The following is an 18,876-nucleotide window of genomic DNA, read 5'->3' as shown; positions in this document are numbered from 1 at the left end:
GCGCACGATAGATGTCACACGTGGGCCCTGGCTAACAAGCACGCATGGGTGCTTAGTGCACCACCCCCCAGCCCTATTGCTTGGCTTGTCAAACTCAAAACCAAAAAGCTCTCTCTCTCTCTCTCTCTCTCTATCTAGGGTTTCTGTAGTGTCTAGGAGTCTCTAAATTTGGTAGCTTTTTCACGCTCCTCCACCAATCAAGGGGTGTTTGCAAGTTTGCAAGTTTTTGGGCATTGTCCTTAGATGTCCAGATGACCCTACGTGCACCCCACTAAGGCAACCTCTGTCATTGCATTTTTTGTTTTTGTTAGAAATGGTGATTGCAGGGTGATGAAGTGGCTAGCTAGGGTAGGGCGTGGAGGTTTTCATCCAACAAGGCCCCTTCATACGGTGGTTGGCTGGGGGAGTTACTTTGTTTTTCAGCCCTTCTCATATCATTCGTACGTATGCATTATAATCCTTAATCAAGTTATCTCTCTCTCTCTCTCTCTCTCTCTATCTAGGGTTTCTGTAGTGTCTATGAGTCTCTAAATTTGGTGGCTTTTTCACCCTCCTCCACCAATCAAGGGGTGTTTGCAAGTTTTTGGGCATTGTCCTTAGATGCCCAGATGACCCTACGTGCACCCCACTAAGGCAACCTCTGTCATTGCATTTTTTGTTTTTGTTAGAAATGGTGATTGCAGGGTGATGAAGTGGCTAGCTAGGGTAGGGCGTGGAGGTTTTCATCCCACAAGGCCCCTTCATACGGTGGTTGGCTGGGGGAGTTGCTTTGTTTTTCAGCCCTTCTCATATCATTCGTACGTATGCATTATAATCCTTAATCAAGTCATAACTTGATATATATATATATATATATATATATATATTTGTTGGTTTTATTTCCTCACAGTTTAATTTTCTAGCGTGTACGTAGTATCAAGAGTCTTGGTCTGCAAGAAATTATGCATTTGAGACTTGGTTTGTTGGGTTGCAAGAATATATTAGGAAGTTGTGTTTTTGAAGGCTACTTGAACTCATATGATTCTCTCGCACTTTCTTTCTAGGAATACAGTTGCGAGTCTGGTAGGGTTTAGGCACCAGCAGTTACTCCAATCCAAAATCATGTTTTTCTAGTGATATATGTGTTTTTAAATTCAAGTTTTGTTGTTTTGGATGAAACCACGGGTGGAGCCACCCACAACGCTAAGGTGGGCTGTAGCTCAGGGAGATTTTTTTGTAAATGTAGTGATATCTACACACTCATTTTTATTTTTCACACATCTTTCTCGGTACCTGCTGGTTGAATGAATTGATAAAAATTAATAAGGATGTGTAAATAGCACAATCATTTTTTAAACTCATGCTTTAATGGCTTATGTTAATGCATGTAGCCTATATAGCCCACTCAATTCTAATCCAGGTTATTATTTAATGTATATTTAGTAGATGATAGGTAATAAATAATACTTTTTATGCAACAAGTAATAAATTAGTTCTATTTTCCCTTTTCCCTTCTATCCTATTCGTTAAAGAAAAATATCATTTATGCTATGCGATTTAGCCTCTGTACTTCTTACTCAACAAAAGAAAAAGAATTTTCTTTTAGTTCACAATTAAATCTCTATCTCCGCAATTCCGTACTTTACGTTGCGATTTCCCAATGAATGCAACCTTTGATACGTTCTTAATCGCTTTATTTACTTATTCTTGATTTATTTAGCATGTTAATTATTTATATGGTCCTTGAAGTTTTCAGTTAAGGTTATGATTTCAATTATTGTTTATATTTTGTTGTTGTTCTTTTATATTGATTAAAAAAATAAACATATGATTTTATGGTACTAATTTCAACTAGCCCAATCAAAAAAAGAATCCTGGCTCCGTCATTGGATGAAGCTATGAAAACGCAAACAGGGACGTAATCAAATTGGTTAGAACACTATTCTCTTTCCTTTGCACCTAAGTTTGAATATAGAATATCGCTTATATTAATAATCTTACGTGCGAAACAAAATGTACCACATGTCACATTCTTATCCCAAGAGCATACACATTATATGCCTCCTCTCACACAGCTAAATCTTATTGTTTCTTTATCATGAAGTCATTAGATCTCAAGTGATTAATTGGTTAATTAATACAGGACAAGCCCATCATGAGCTGATCACACCCTCTTAATTATTTTCTTCTATTTCAGTTCCACTTTAGATTATGCAATTAAACTAATCTCATTTTTCAGACGGATGAGGATCCTCTCCTCTTTGTGGGGATCCTAAGGATCCTCATATTATGGTCGTTCATCGTACATTGTGTCATCAGTTTTCATTAAGTACTATTTGTGTTTAATTTTAAATAAATAAATTTAAAATAATTTCTAACCGCAAGATGAACGACTAGGATATGAGGATCCATATGATCGATCCTAATGGGATCAATCTCCTTGTCAGACAAGTTAATTAGTCCATCGAATAATATTTGTCTAATGCTTTAACAAGATTTGCCATCTCTGGTGCAACGTATGTATGCATAATGCATTTTTTAATTCTGGGTGGTGCATTTTGAGTAACACGGACTCACACTTAACAGGTACACGTGCTCACGTACTTGTAATATTAAAGTATTAATTAAAGTCGCAGGTTTGTTTTAAGCAAAATGATTAGTTTAAACTTGGGTGCTTAATTACCTCCTCGTCGTCAATATTGTTTGTTTCCTTGATTGATATATGTTGGTTGATAATGTTATAATTATACTAGCAGGATCCTCACCGGATCCTCCAATCATATTTGTTCATCGTACATTATGCGATCATAAATCATTGTAAATTTTTTTTATTTAAAATTGAATATAAACAGTATCTAACAAAAATTGGTCTCACGATATACGATGAATGGATGTAATTGGAGGATCCCTGTGATCCTCACAAAAAGAATCCAGCGAGGGTCCTCTTTTATAATTATATGGTGGTTTTGTAGTTGAAATGTCTTAGATTATCCAAGCATTGCTTGCACAACTGCCGCTCTATTTTTTTGTGTGGTATTTAGTGGCGATCTGATTATAAATTTATTTAATACCACGAGTGGTGCTTAAACATTCCCTTTTTTGGTTTAATTACTTTAATTATGCCCTGCCTAACTCATTCGTGGAGGGTGAATACAAGGTGAACTAAAGTAGCTGGTGTTTCAAAGCTTATCAGGTTGGCTTCCGAGTTTGGATGTGTCTCTCGATGCATGTCCTTATAGCCAGGCTCGGCTTATACCGTATGAAAACGGGTTTCACAAACAATATTGTCGGAAAGGAGGATCTCAAATGTCAGGGTAAATGCTCCAACTTACAAGACCTTAGGGTTTCCAATATTAGTTAAGAATCAATGTCCTGCTGGCCAGCTAGCCTCTGTTACTTCACATCGATCCTCGACCACTACCAATAACCTCAATGCCGTTGTCTCACCAAGATTTTCATAATCCATTGATCCTTGACCAGAATTTCTCGTTAAATTTCAAATACAATATTATGGGAACATAAAATGATGGCCAAGCGTATCTAGCAGAAAAGAGAGGGCAAGATTGGTTTTGGTTGTATTGTTTGAAAAATCCAAAACTGCTTGCATAGGCTTTTATAATTAAGCCATTTGGATAGGATTGTACTAATCAATCGGTCTTCTTTCTTTTATAGTTTTCAAGAATTAAGATGGTTAAATATATATATGCCAGCCTTCTCTTTCCTGTAAGTTCTTGAAACAAAAAAGGGAAATAACTTGTATATATTGCTGCTAGGTTCTGGAAATGGCAACAAGAGACATCGTTTGGTGGCCTATAATTCAGTCGGCTGGATAACTACGACAGAAAATGGTAGCTAAAAATGATCAAGTAGGCAAATCAATAACGAAAAAGTGAAAAACCCCAAAAAAACAAAAGCAAGAGGCAGGCACAAATATTGCGACCTGCAATATTTTCTTCTTGTTACATCATTTTTCAAAGCAAAAATGATTGAAGTAATAATTCCAAAGTCCCCACTCTATCGTTAAAAAAAAATATTGGCTCGATCTGAATCAGAAGGTGGCCTTTAATTAAGTTGTGTAGAATTTTTGAACCAGGGCCACTCCCAAAGGCCACATAAAATTGTATGAGTTTTTTAGGGACTCAGTGCTGTTTTTGTCTCTGTGGACACTACAAGAGCCATACGGTTTTTATCTCCATTAGTGAAAATGACTGGTTTATTTTTTTCTTGCATTTCTCTTTTTGTTATGTGTTTTGATGGTGACTGTAACCCCAATTTCATACTTAGTAATATTCAAACAGGTAGATTTGGAAGTGGGGTGAATTAATTATTTACCACATGCTTCACATTGATTCTTAAAAGGATCCATTAACTGATTTGGACAAGCATTTTACCGGATCCAAATTGGATTAATTTTTTGCTGTAAGATTAATCAAAACCTGCAAACTATATTACAAAAGGAGATTGAGATTCTATAAAGGTCTCGATGTTGCATGAACCAATCAGATATCGTGCCAAATAAAATTTTGATTTGGGTTTCATAAGATGAACTAACTAACATTATTCAAGGTTAACCTATCACACTCCAGTCCGGTGCCTCCTCGGCGATTTCTACCAAGCTTCGTCACAGCTGCCGCCGTAGCCCTATGTGTAATTTGCGTGATGTTGCAGACATTTCGGTACAATATTCCGATTGCACGATGACACAAATACTAATAGTACTGTCCAAGTCTTTCCTTATGCACGCCATATATAGTTTTGTTTGCTTTGCTTATGCTGTCAATAGTAATTTGCTCAAGCGAACAAATGTTCTGATTGCAATGTGAGATTCTCTTTCTTTCATAGTCAACAGAGCCAATTTTAAGGACTCGAATAAAATGATGAGCCAATGCTTGGACGCATACTTGCATTGAAAAGCGGGTATGCATGGGAGTTAACGAAAAACTTCAGCCAAAACGTCATTAGGGAGATTATCGATACTGCTTTGTTGATGTTGATGATGGTGTTGACAGTGACGGTGACGTTTTTGATATCTTCGGGTGATGAATATGGTCATCGGAGGTCGGCATTTCTGTGGGGGACATACGACTCGGATCTGCTCCATTTGGTAGAGGTAACACCTCTCATGGTGCCAGAAGCATGGAAGACGGCAGAAAACAGTAAATATATATCCAACAATACATTCGACCAACATGTTCATCATATCCAAATCGACATATAATTACGTACCAAATTGTGTTTTCTTCTAATTAGAGATTTATGTTCGTCGTTAAGTGCTACTTAATTCTGACTGAGCCCAACTTATAAAAACCTAAGCCCACAACAAACATATGAACTTAATACCCGCACAAAAACAAAACAAAACAAAAAATCCATCCATGGCAGAGGGATAAAAAGAGAAAGCATATCGAAAGTAGATTTTGATTTGAATTCATAAGATGAAAATTACATCAACAAATGCTTACGAAAAATAAAAAAAGAAAAATTTGCAACAGATGAATATGCCAATTATCCCACCACATATCACATCCAGTATGTGGCTCGTCTCCGCGGAGCTTTGTAACAACTCAGAAGCACTTGGTGATCTTGCTCCGCCAAGGTGAGGCAGCGGTCCAAGTTTCCATGAATGCAGTCTAAAGTTCGGCTAATGCGATTAGATACATATTTTTCGGATACCTTGAACAATGCTTGGACACATACTTGCATTGAACAGGGATTTGTGAGGGAGTAGAGAAAATATTTCAATCAATACATTGTCAGGGAGATCATCAGTTCTCGATGATGACAATGACGGTCATCTTTTTTGTCTTTTCGAGTGATGAATATGCTTAGAGGCCGGTATTGCTTCAAGGGATGACTGGGATCTGATGCTTCTTTTGGTAGTAGTATCAGCTCTCATGGTGGCAGAATTTTGAAAAGAATTAACCGATGTCTAGGGTTATTACCCACCCAAACATAACGTCATGCATTGTAAATAGGCTTAAATGTCAAAATAGTCCTCATTTTTTGCCTGTTCAGTCAATTTAGTCCCCAATTTGTCAATTTCGCCACTTTGATCCTTGTGTTTACTATGGTAGACAATACGGTCAATTCCGTTAATTTATTGTTAAATTTTTCATTTTGAACAATTAAACTCTAAATGTTTCATAAATATAAAAAGATCAATTTAATTTCCTGCTTGTTTTAGGATTAAGCCCTTATATACAGATGTCTCCATGGTCAGTTGACAATTGGCTAAATATCCTATTTCAACTAGGATTAGGATTTCTTTCTATTTCTATTAGGATTAGGCCTAATTTTCCTGTTTGTTTTGGGTTAAGTCCTTGTGTATAAATACACAGATCTTGGACTTGGTGGATCACATTGGTGAGTGAACAAATTTTCTAGCATACTTACACGCCTTAAGAATTTTGTTTGGAGCCCTTTTCTTGGTTCACTTTCCTCTACAATTTTCTACATCCCTACCAGCTGATTAGCCTGTATCATCCATCATGTCACAAGAAGGTGAAGTTTTGGGAGGTTCGGTGAAGAAGCGGAAGCTGGACGGGGTGGGATCTGCCGAGGTTCTGAGTCCTCAGCCGCTGCGGCAAGTGAGAGCCCAGCAGAGCTGTAAGCAGTTTTGGAAGGCTGGGGATTATGAAGGAGCTCCTTGCAGCGATAATCATACTTCTGCTGCTGGTGAGATGGACCGTGTTAGGGTTCATCCCAGATTTCTGCATTCCAATGCAACAAGTCACAAGTGGGCTCTCGGTGCTTTTGCCGAGCTGTTAGACAATGCATTGGATGAGGTTTGTAGTGGTGCTACGTACGTTAATGTCGATGTGCTTGAAAGCAAGAAAGATGGAAGCAGAATGTTGGTGATCCAAGATGATGGCGGTGGTATGGATCCGAAAAAGATGCGACACTGCATGTCGTTGGGGTATTCGGTGAAAAGCAAAGTTGCAAATACTATCGGACAGTATGGAAACGGTTTTAAGACGAGTACTATGAGGCTAGGAGCAGATGTGATCGTGTTTTCGCGCTGCGAAGGAAAAGATGGAAAAAGCAATACGCAGAGCATCGGGTTGCTGTCTTACACGTTCTTGAAGAGCACGGGAAAGGAAGACATAGTAGTTCCCATGCTTGATTATGAGAAGAGAGGAGGAGGAGCTTGGCGCAAAATGTTTCGATCCTCCGAAAGTTCTGAAAGTGATTGGAAGAAAAATGTGGAGACAATAGTTCAGTGGTCGCCATTTTCAAGCGAAGAAGAGCTGCATCATCAGTTCTTAATGATTAAAAACCATGGCACCCAAATAATCATATACAACCTTTGGGAGGATGACGAAGATCAGTTGGAGCTTGATTTTGACACCGACCCTCATGATATTCAACTCAAAGGTGTCAATCGAGACGAGAAGAATATACAAATGGCTCAAGATTATCCCAACTCGCGGGTTTTCTTGACCTACCAGCACTCGTTGAGGAGCTATGCATCGATTCTCTATTTGCGGCTTCCCCCTAACTTTCGGATCACCCTTCGTGGGAAAGAAGTTGAGCACCACAACATAGTGAATGATATGATGATGTCCCAGCAAGTCACGTATCGGCCAACCGGTGCTAACGGGATCCAAACAAATGCAAATGCGATTGCTGTTGTCACCATTGGGTTTGTAAAGGATGCAAAATCTCATATCGACGTCCAGGGGTTCAATGTTTATCACAAGAATCGACTGATTAAGCCGTTTTGGAGGCTTTGGAATGCTGCAGGAAGCGACGGCAGGGGTGTTATGGGTGTTTTAGAAGCTAATTTTGTTGAACCAGCTCATGATAAGCAGGGGTTTGAGCGTACAACAGTTCTTTCGAGACTCGAGAAACGATTGATAACGATGCAAAAGGATTACTGGAGTACTAACTGCCACGAAATTGGGTATGCTCCGCGACGTAATAAGAAGATCATTAACGACTCTGCAAATCGTAAAGAAACCAGTCCTGATCCTCCATCTAACACGGAGGCTACCATGTCAGGCAGCAAGAAGAGACCATTTTCGGGTCGTGATTCAATCGCATTTCAGAGTGTTGGTTCAAAAGCTTCCGAAAGGATCACCAACGACAGAGTCCAAACCCCCAAGCAATCTGGGACATTAGGATCATCAAGGTCTTATGAACCATCGGCACCACCTTCGGCAGCCAACGTTAGCGGTGCAGGCATGCATGTTACCGTGTCTGATAAGCAAGTGGGTGGCAGACATCATGAGGGATTTGCTGCTAAAGAAGACTCTGCAAAAGATCGCCCACGTGTTGCAACTCGGTTATCTTGGGCAACTCGGTTATCTTCACATACGGAAGCTACTGAACAATCTTGTTCACCAAGTAGCCCAGGAGCTAGTTCACTGGACGGTCATGATGTCAATGGTGGGCGTTCCCGCTTGGAGCGTGATCGAGTTGTAGGGGTGCAGCAATTGAAAATAGCATATATCAAACTCAAGAAAATTTTGGAGATAAAGGATCAAAGGTGCAAGTCACTTGAAACTCAGCTCCTAGCGTCACAACAAAAAATTACAGAAATGAACAATGAACAAGATAACCTAATTGGCATATTTTCCGAGGAGAGGGAGCGTCGAGACAAGGAGGAGAAGAGTTTGAGAGGGAAGCTGAAGGATGCAACATATACCATTCAACAATTGGAAAAGCAACTCGAAGCAATCAAGTCCGCCTAAGTCTAGCCTCGTGTTCACTACGTCTTTAGTTAGGACTTGGAAGCGAAATGTATGTAGTTTGATCCGAAATGCAGTGTAATACTTTAACGTAGATCTCATGTATTCATTTTTCGCAATTTGAACAAATTTCAATCTCAACAGTACAAACATACTTCTTCAAACCAATTTTCATTAACCCTCTTGCAAGGTTGGTGCATAAACACTACTAAAAACTCAGGTAACATGAAAAGCAAAGCAAAATTTATAATACTGAGAAACTCCCCCAAATTAACAAAAGCTATAAGATGTTCAAAAGCATTACAAGCTTCATTTCATCGTGGGATATAGGACTGCCCGAAAAACGCATATTTACAATTTTTACATCTAGCAAAGCAAGATTATATATATATCTGTATAGCATCTTAGAGAAACTGTTCAAATCCAATCTCAAACCTGACTTGTAAATCCCCTGGCTCACCACGAGCAGCACTTTCACGCTTGCTCCTTTCGTAATCGGGATCATCGGTGGGCAGCTCGTACCTACAAACAGGGCATGTATTCCGAATGCCCAACCACGGCACAATGCAATCATGATGGTAGTAATGGCAACAGGGCAAGCTTCTGACTTTATCCTCCACCAAAATGCTGTCTTTACAAACAGGACAAACCACTTCTTTTTTCTTCAATTCTTCGACTGTAAACTCTACCAATGGAAGATCCTTGACCACGCTTAAAGCTGCCGGAGGACGGCCATTCATGGCATTGGCATTCTCCACGAATTGCCCGAAAATCGTGTTGATGTACTCTGCAGTCTCTAAGTCAAGATCGTCATCATCGGCGAACCTCCGAAAATTGTTGACTATTTCCCACTCCAGGCTTCGTGCTGCTCCTTCGGGAGCCTCTTCTTCCGCGGTGAAAAACCCAGAGACCACTGATAGCTCCTCCACTCCGCCGTCGACCGGATTACTCTCGGTCGATTCAGAACTGTCAAGCATATTCCTCTGCTCCATCAAGAAAAGGTTATCCCAAATTGACTGGATACCGGAATCGGTGATCCGATCACTTTCTATGTCATCGATTGTACCCGAATCCGAATCCGATTCCAACTCCAACCCAACAATCCGAAGCCCACCAGCTCGCGAATCAGCTCCTTGTAGACCTATAAACTCCCCCAATTCAGAAACCGATCCCATAGAGTTTGACCCAAACCCTAAATTCGACTCCGTTTCGTCGCCGTCCTCAACACCCCCAATTTCCAATTCGGTCGCAAACGGATCCGACCGCGAACCCGAATCGACAACGCAGTTGGTATTGCGCTGCTGCTCCGAGCTGCTGCGGTCGAAAAGATCGGTGACCAAGCAGCTGACGTCATGGTCAGAATCGGAGGCGGCATCGGAGAACCAATTGCGATCGGAGGTGCTCCGGGAATCAAGAGGATCGGCGGCGAAGGGATTGCAGTTGTGGTTGGCGCAGCAGTGGTTGAGGGGATCGATGAGGAGGATTGGGTGGGTTCGCGGGTCAACGGGTTCATTTGTTGGTTGTGGGTCGCCGGGTAGCTGAGTGGTGGCGGAGGGCTCAGACATTATTTTCGAAAATTAATAATGGAAATTAGAGGAAAATTTTTAGTTGGTGGCCCTTTCAGTTTATATACTCTGGGATTTTCTTCCCTCGTTTTTATTTTATTTTTATTTTAGGGATCTTATCCAAAAAGAAAAGTATGCACAAACATTTAATTAAAAAAAAAATTGAGTTATTACTAATTACTACGATCTGGTAGTATTCTTCTTTACTTGTAAGTAGATGATCTTAGGTTTGAATATCGTGGACGGCAAATTCGATACCTAATTAAGTTATTCATTGTGTAGTTTTACCAAATTGTCGTTATTCTTAATGCAAAATATATCGTTGTACTCAAAAAAGAAAAATTAAGTTGACTTTTGGGAATTATATTTGTTTTATTTTATATAATACAAATACATATTGGAGAAAGAAATTTGGGAATTTTGACTATAAAGCTTATCTTTTACATACGTTGATTCTTACTAAGAATTGAGATGAATATAAGGGGTTTTGTATCATTTTCTTTGTCTTCATTATTTCAAGTAAGAAGTGTTGTCGTGGCAATGAATTTAGTTTCGATTTTATTTGTACATACGCTAAGAATTGAGATAAGTTGGATTAATTAGTAAAATATGGATGATGGTGTATTACTGAAGAATAAGCCAAAAAAATAGTAAATTACTTAAAAAGTACATATATGATGTATATAACACATTTTCGATGGGTTTATAACTTTATATAAAAAAAAAAAGTTCTTGATTTCTAGTATCTATGGTTGAAAACGAAATATTTCTTTCTGAATTGGACTATTCAGATACCTAATTTTACCTTCTAGATCTTGCACACCATTGTTAGCATTCGATTGTACTTATAAGCATAGAATACGTCCTTGACCAACTCAAATACTTGTTCATATCAATCTTGGCCAGAATCAAAGAAGAATAAAATAATTAAGCTACTAATTAAATATAAGCTCCAGCATACACAGTTCATTAAACTTTAAGAGAGGCATTGTCCAGGTTTCGGTCCCACCCCTTTCTAATAGAGGCTTTGTTCCCAACATGATCCTCTCCAGATCATTTTGATGAGAATTCTGAAGATTTATAAATTGTGTTCGTTCATCGTATATCGTGTGATCATTTTTTGTCAAGTACTGTTTGTATTTTATTTTAAATGAAAATATTTAAAATGATTTCTGACCGCACGATATACGATGAACGACCACAATTCACGAATCTCCGAAATCCTCACAAAAAGAATCCGTCAAGGATCTGGATTCGCTTTGTCCGGGTTTTGGACAGAAAAACCTCTCCTACCACGAAAAGAGAGTCCACCAATACAAGTAGAAACCGTGGATGGCCTGAGGGTAGTGACAAAAAGCTTCTTTATGATATTTCTGGCAAGCTCACCGAAGAAAAGCTCAAGAAAGAGTTTGCAAAGAAGTTTCCAGTGTGTTTTGCAACCGTTTTTTTATTTATCTTTTTTATTGTTTCTACTACCTTTATTTATTTGATCTTATTTTTTTTTCCCTAAGGTGTTATGGATTAGTCAAATGTATTGTGCATATAGAGTAGCACTGGAGCATGCAATGTATATGTTGACAATTAGTGGATTTAACTTTTGAACATTACACGTTAAGAGTGGTTTTGGTTAATTATATAGACCCATATCTTACAGTACCAACACCAAAGTGACCCATATCTTACAATACGAATACCAGAGTGCATAATACGTAAGTGATTACAAAAATTTACCAAAACCACTCATGTAATGTTAACAAATACAAATCCAACAAGTACTCACAAGTACTCCAACAAGTACTCAGGTAAATCTTATCCCAAATATAACAAATACAAATCCAAAAATAAACATTTTGAAACTAATAAGTTTTATGAAAAACCCAAATCCAATAAGTGGAAGAGGAAACCCTTTGGAAAGATCCACTCCAAAAACCCAAAACAAAAAGGAAATTGCTACAAATGTGGCAAATATGGCCATTACGCCAATGATTGTCGTGTTAAGAAAACCATTAATCAGTTGAAGATCTCTAAGGAAGAGAAATTTCAATTAATCCAAGTCTTAGAACTTAGGAACACAGACAATAGTCAATCAGAAGATGATTTGGAATTATCCTCTTCTGATAATACCTCTTCATCCAACCTTTCATCTCCCAACATCAAGCTAGGATGTACCAATGCTTGCTGTAATAGTATTTCAATGCTTAATAAGCAAGAAGAACAAGAAGATCTTCTTATCGAACTAATAAGTAAAGTCGATGAACCTGAACTTAAATCTTTTTATCTTAAGAAACTTAAGAACTTAGTTTCTTCAGACGAACCCGACACTAGCCAGCCACAGCCAACTCGAAAAATCTTTCTTAGCACAACCTTAGAAAGGTTTAATAAGACTAAGAAAGAAATCACAATCAAAGATCTTCAGCAAGAAGTTAATAAAATCAAAGACGAAATTATGTTTTTAAAGTCCGAAAACCTAGAAATTCATACACACCTCGTACACACCTATGAAGAAGGATTATGAGCTAGTTTGGGTTTGTTGTATGAATTAGGATGGAGGTAGGTTTTATATAGACTAAAAAGAAAGGATGAGGTTGTAGATAATGCCACATTGCACTACATGATTGGTTAAAAATCTTATCAAAATCTATTCCAAATGATTCTAAACATATGGTGACACTTGGTGTCACATCCCGGCCCGGGGCGGATCACTTCCCGGGCCCGCTCCACCACCGTAGCACGATATTGTCCGCTTTGGGCTTACCATTCCCCTCACGGTTTTGTTTTTGGGAACTCACGAGCAACTTCCCAGTGGGTCACCCATCATGGGATTGCTCTAGCCCTTTTCTCACTTAACTTCGGAGTTCCCATGGAACTCGAAGCCAGTGAGCTCCCAAAAGGCCTCGTGCTAGGTAGGGATGGGAATATACATATAAGGATCACTCCCCTGGGCGATGTGGGATGTCACACTTGGCGCGACGAGATTAGTTAGCGAAAATCTATCCATAAAATTCTTACAGAATCATCATGACATGTGGTGCTACGAAATTGGTTAAAATTCTATCCACCAAAATTATGCTTTCGAATATGACATATAGCATGACAAGATTAGTTAAAAATCATCATATCCAAAATTAAAAATGAAATTATTATTTTATAAAAAGAATTTAATAATATTTTAATACGAATTGACTAGATTATTCAGTTTATGAGTGGAGATGCATTTGGTTAGCTACTATTCATTGCTGTTAATAATCAACTATTCATTTACGTGAATTGAATTGACTCTTAACCATGGAGATTTTAGAGGTGGAGTTGCTCTAATAGAGGCTTTGTCCGGGTTTTCGGGCAGTAAAACCTCTCCTGCGGTAGGGAGAGTCCACCTGTGCAAGTAGTTTTTTTTTTTGGTCAATCATTTCCGAAAAAAGGAAATTTTTAATTCATAACCACTAGTTTACATAACAAAGGCCCACATAGACACAAATATAGACAAAACAAAATGGAACCTTCTACCAGCATCGCAACAGTGCTTCAAGATCAATCTCATTCAAGTGCCACTGTAGCATCCCACATCACCCAGAGGAGTGATCCTTATATGTATATTCACATCTTTACTTAGCACAAGACCTTCTCGGCCCCTAAGGGGGGTGGATTGTAACATCTCACATCGCCCATGGGAATGATCCTTATATGTATATTCCCATGCCTACCTAGCACGAGGCCTTTTGGGAGTTCACTGGCTTCGGGTTCCGTAGGAACTCCGAAGTTAAGCGAGTAACGTGCGAGAGCATTCCCAGGATGGGTGACCTATCGGGAAGTTCTCGTGTGAGTTCCCAAAAACAAAACTGTGAGGCGTGATTGGGGCCCAAAGTGGACAATATCATGCTACGGTGGTGGAGCGGGCCCGGGAAGTGGTCCCCCCTGGGGCGGGATGTGACAGCCACAGAAGCCACGCCGATCGCATCCAGAGATTGAAGGAAGGTCGTGGGATTACTACAAGCGACACTGCCAATATCGTCAAATAGAGAGAAGAAGGGATGTTGTAAACACTCGAGTCAATGTGACTATGGGAACTCTACGCACCCTCTCGAACGATCGCAACAAATTGCGTTGAAAACTGACTGCATTGCAGAACGAATTGAAAGTGGTAGGGGAAGATGAATGTCTATGAGGTGTGAATGACTGGGTCAATTGGGAAGCATAGCGGGGGAAAAGGTAGCAAAAGAAACAAAAGGAAGAAACAAAGATAAAACTAAAGGAATTAAACCTTCATATACATATACAACCTTATACGTACACACATATAATGAGAGAGAGAGCATTCCGATATTACCAATCAAATTAAGAGATTTCAATTCAGTGGTTTTCGGCTAGTTCTCCATTCTTCTTGATTCGGAAAATCGATTGATATGGAGGAGCGTTTGTAGTAATGCTTGGACCAGATAAATAAACTTGGAATTTAGATAAAAATCAGAATTTATAAATTGACATACACCAATTCCTCTGTTTGGATTCGTAAACATAGGAATTTAGAATTCTGCGTGGAAAAAAAAAACTTAGAATTTGGGATCTTCAATTTCTAAGTTTAAATTTCATGTAATAGGTGTCATTTTCTAATTTTTATGATTGAGAGTTTAAAAATAACAAATTCCATATACAATTCTATTGTTCTTTTAGATTAACCAAACAAGAAAATTCATAAATTTTAGATAATAAAATCTCATTAATTCAATTTCTATCATTTTAAAATTCCTTAGTAATCTTAAATTTTTTCACCCATCCATAACCGAGCATAGAGAGTAAATTACGGTAATGTATGAAAATACATGCAAAAAGTATAATTATATTCGCTTTGTCGGAACGCTGCGTTTCGCCCAATTTACTGGTTTGACTTTGACCCTCTTTGAATTGCAGTGAAAATTACAAATGTAAAAAGGAAACAGTAATTCGGTAAAAGAAAAGGGCACTGCATATGAACTTACCCGCCAAAAATGAATAGCGCAGTGGATGGCTGCTGCTCACCATCTCTCTCCGATTTGGTTAACCAGAATCGTCTCCTTCTCTTCCAAATCTCTTCACCCCCAAACGCGACCCATTTGCTCTCTCTCTACTCTCACTCACAGTCGCAACCAACCAATACCCGCAAAAAATTTCAAAACTTTCTCCCACATTTTCCAGCAGTGCTCCCACGGCCGAGCTCTGAATCCGGGAAAACAGGCCCACGCTCGCATGATCGTTTCTGGGTTCGATCCCACTGTGTTCGTTACGAATTGTTTGATCCAGATGTATGTGAAGTGTGGGGTTTTGCAGTATGCAGGTAAGGTGTTCGATGGAATGCCGCAGAGGGATATGGTGTCGTGGAACACCATGGTTTTTGGGTATGCTGGGAGTGGGAAGATGGGGTTTGCGCAGTCTTGTTTTGATGCTATGCCTGAGAGAGACGTGGTTTCGTGGAATTCCTTGATTTCGGGGTATTTGCAGAATGGTGAGTATTGGAAGTCTACTGAAGTTTATGTGGAAATGGTGAGTGGGGGTAAGGAATTCGACTGCACAACGACTGCGGTTGTTCTGAAGGCGTGTTCTGTTATGGAAGAGATTGGTTTGGGGATTCAAATTCATTGTGTTTCGGTGAAGATGGGTTTTGACATTGATGTGGTCACAGGAAGTGCTTTGGTAGATATGTATGGGAAGTGTAAGCGATTAGATTGTTCGCTTCAAGCCTTCCATGAATTGCCCGAAAAGAATTGGGTTTCTTGGAGCGCAATAATTGCAGGTTCTGTTCAGAATGATCGGTACGTCAAGGGTTTAGAACTGTTTAATGAGATGCAGAAAGTGGGAGCCGGGGTGAGCCAGTCTACATATGCTAGCGTCTTCAGGTCCTGTGCAGGATTATCTGCATATAGGTTAGGCACTCAGTTTCATGGACATGCTATAAAGACGGACTTCCAATTTGATGTCATCGTTGGAACTGCCACATTGGACATGTATTCAAAATGTGACAGGATGTCTGATGCTAGAAAGATATTTGATTTGATGGCGAACCGGAGTTTGCAGTCATATAATGCAATGATTGTAGGATATGCTCGAAATGGGAAAGGTTTTGAAGCTCTGCGGTTATTTAAGCTTTTGCGGAAATCTGGTCTTGGTTTTGATGAGATAACATTATCTGGTGCACTTAGCGCTTGTGCTGTGATCAAGGGGCTCCAGGAGGGGATTCAACTACAAGTATTAGTGGTTAAGAGTAGTTTGAGTTCAAATGTATGTGTAGCAAATGCCATGCTGGACGTGTATGGTAAATGCGGAGATCTCTTCGGAGCTTCTCGCGTGTTTGATGAGATGGTAGTTAGAGATGCTGTGTCTTGGAATGCGATTATTGCAGCTTACGGACAAAATGAAAATGAAAAGGAGACACTTTCATTTTTTGTGTCCATGCTCCGCTCAAGGATGGAACCGGATGAGTTCACCTTTGGTAGTGTTCTAAAAGCTTGTGCAGGTCAGCACTCTTTAAACTATGGGATGGAAATTCATAGCAGAATTATTAAATCTGGAATGGGCATGAACTTATTTATTGGAGGTGCCCTTGTCGATATGTATTGCAAGTGTGGAATGATGGAAGAGGCAGAAAAGATACATGATAGAACTGAAGAACAAACCATGGTTTCATGGAATGCAATCATATCTGGCTTCTCATTGCATAAGCAAAATGAGGAAGCGCAGAGATTTTTCTCTTTGATGTTGGAAATGGGTGCAGAACCTGATAACTTTACATACGCTACAGTTCTTGATACCTGTGCCAATTTGGCTACTGTTGGACTTGGGAAGCAGATCCATGCTCAGATTATCAAACATGAATTGCAGTCGGATGTATACATAGTCAGCACTCTTGTCGATATGTACTCAAAATGTGGTAACATGCAAGATTCACATCTAATGTTCAAGAAAGCACCTAAGCGGGATGCTGTCACGTGGAACGCTATGATCTCTGGCTACGCAAACTTCGGGCTTGGAGAAGATGCTCTTAGAATTTTTGAGTACATGCAGCTTGAGAATGTGGAGCCAAACCATGCAACTTTTGTTTCAGTCCTCCGAGCCTGTGGACATATTGGGCACGCTGAAAAAGGTTTACACTATTTCCGCGCAATGCTTAGCGACTATGGTTTACATCCTCAGTTGGAGCATTACTCATGTATGGTGGATATTATAGGGAGGTCAGGCCAAGTCCATGAGGCCTTGAGGCTTATTGACAACATGCCTTTTGAAGCCGATGATGTTATATGGAGAACTCTGCTGAGCATTTGCAAGCTCCATGGAAATGTAGAGGTGGCTGAAAAAGCAGCCAGCTCCATTTTGCAACTGGATCCTCAAGATTCTTCTACCTATGTTCTGTTATCAAATATATATGCGGAAGCTGGAATGTGGGGCGAGGTCTCGAAGATGAGGAAGACAATGCGGCGCAGTAAATTGAAGAAGGAGCCGGGTTGCAGCTGGATTGAGGTAAAAGATGAGGTACATGCGTTTTTGGTTGGCGACAAGGCTCATCCGAGACATAAAGAGGTGTATGAGAAGCTTGATTTGCTTGTTTCCGAGATGACGAGAGTTGGATATAGGCCAGAAATTGATTTTGTGCTTGAGGAGGAGATGGGAGAGCAGGAGTTTCTTGAAGATGAGCTCAAAATTAACATGTAAAATGTGTAGCTTAATTCAAACCTCCTTCATTTGTGAAGTGAGAAAATTGTAAGCTTTAAAATTAATTCATGAATACAATTATTATTTTTAAATATAAGGATCAAATGAATTGGAAGGTAACAATATGTGGGAAATTTTCTTTAATTTTTGAATGGGGAAATTTGATCAGTACATAATTTTTTTTTTTAGAACAGTTTTGATTAGTGTATTTCTCTATGGAAAGGATATAGAAGTTTAAAATGGGAGGTCCTTTTCACACACACTTTTGCATTTTTGGCAATCGAATTGAATAAAGTAAAGGAAAATAATGGACATACATAATTAAACATGAGCGCATGAAAGGCTCAAGGAAGTGTGTGTTTATCATTTTTCTTAGAAATAACAAAAAATCAAGATACTCATGCCAATGTTTTAAAAGGTGAAGGCGTTGGCGAGGCGTTTGATGGATAACCCCGCTTAAGCGAAAGCCTTAAGGTGTGAGGCGAAGCCGCACAAACAAGTTTAACTCACATAACTAAGTTTAATCAAGCAATCAAATTAATCAATTTCAAACATCTACTTAAGTAAGTGCCTATAAGAAATTAATAATCTAAATAAAAATATGTTTTCTTTTCTACGACCAATTACAAGAATATTTAGGAAAATAATAAAAACAAAAACAAAACAATGCTTATCTAATATATATATATATATATATATATATAGTATATGAGAAAATAAATATTAGAAATAAAAAGTGAAGAGAAAAGAGATAGAGAGGTAACAAATGTCATTAAAGTGGGATTAGTTTTTAAAAAGTGAAGATAATGCGGTAATAAATGTGGCAAAGTGGGGTCAATTTAAACATTAAAAAAGAAAAAAAATTTTAAAACACCAACTCAGCCTAAAAAACCTAGCCGTCTTCTTCATCTCCTTCGCTGGTGTTCATGGCTTGCAACTCAAAACAGTTCTGCAACTCTCAAAAA

At 39.0% G+C, this 18,876-nt stretch overlaps 3 protein-coding genes across 3 annotated transcripts; 2 read left to right on the top strand and 1 right to left on the bottom strand.

Annotated features, from left to right (window-relative positions):
- The first annotated feature begins 6,467 nt into the window (after nucleotides 1–6,467).
- On the top strand, nucleotides 6,468–8,672 carry LOC103962765 (protein MICRORCHIDIA 4-like). The gene has a single exon (XM_009375537.2). The coding sequence runs from the start codon at nucleotides 6,468–6,470 to the stop codon at nucleotides 8,670–8,672; it is 2,205 nt and encodes a 734-aa protein (XP_009373812.2).
- A 223-nt stretch (nucleotides 8,673–8,895) lies between these two features.
- Nucleotides 8,896–10,289, bottom strand: LOC103962714 (E3 ubiquitin-protein ligase Praja-2). The gene has a single exon (XM_009375468.3). The coding sequence runs from the start codon at nucleotides 10,232–10,234 to the stop codon at nucleotides 9,074–9,076; it is 1,161 nt and encodes a 386-aa protein (XP_009373743.2). The 5' UTR covers nucleotides 10,235–10,289; the 3' UTR covers nucleotides 8,896–9,073.
- A 4,887-nt stretch (nucleotides 10,290–15,176) lies between these two features.
- LOC103962766 (pentatricopeptide repeat-containing protein At3g02330, mitochondrial) lies at nucleotides 15,177–18,031 on the top strand. The gene has a single exon (XM_009375538.3). The coding sequence runs from the start codon at nucleotides 15,233–15,235 to the stop codon at nucleotides 17,909–17,911; it is 2,679 nt and encodes an 892-aa protein (XP_009373813.1). The 5' UTR covers nucleotides 15,177–15,232; the 3' UTR covers nucleotides 17,912–18,031.
- The last annotated feature ends 845 nt before the right edge of the window (nucleotides 18,032–18,876 follow it).

Source organism: the organism of the source record quoted next, unplaced genomic scaffold, assembly GCF_019419815.1.
Source record: "Pyrus x bretschneideri cultivar Hongxiangsu unplaced genomic scaffold, Pyrus_bretschneideri_v1 Contig13, whole genome shotgun sequence".
NCBI lineage: Eukaryota > Viridiplantae > Streptophyta > Magnoliopsida > Rosales > Rosaceae > Pyrus > Pyrus x bretschneideri.
The sequence above is the reverse complement of the archived record's forward strand: the minus strand, read 5'-3'. Positions and strand labels throughout refer to the sequence as shown.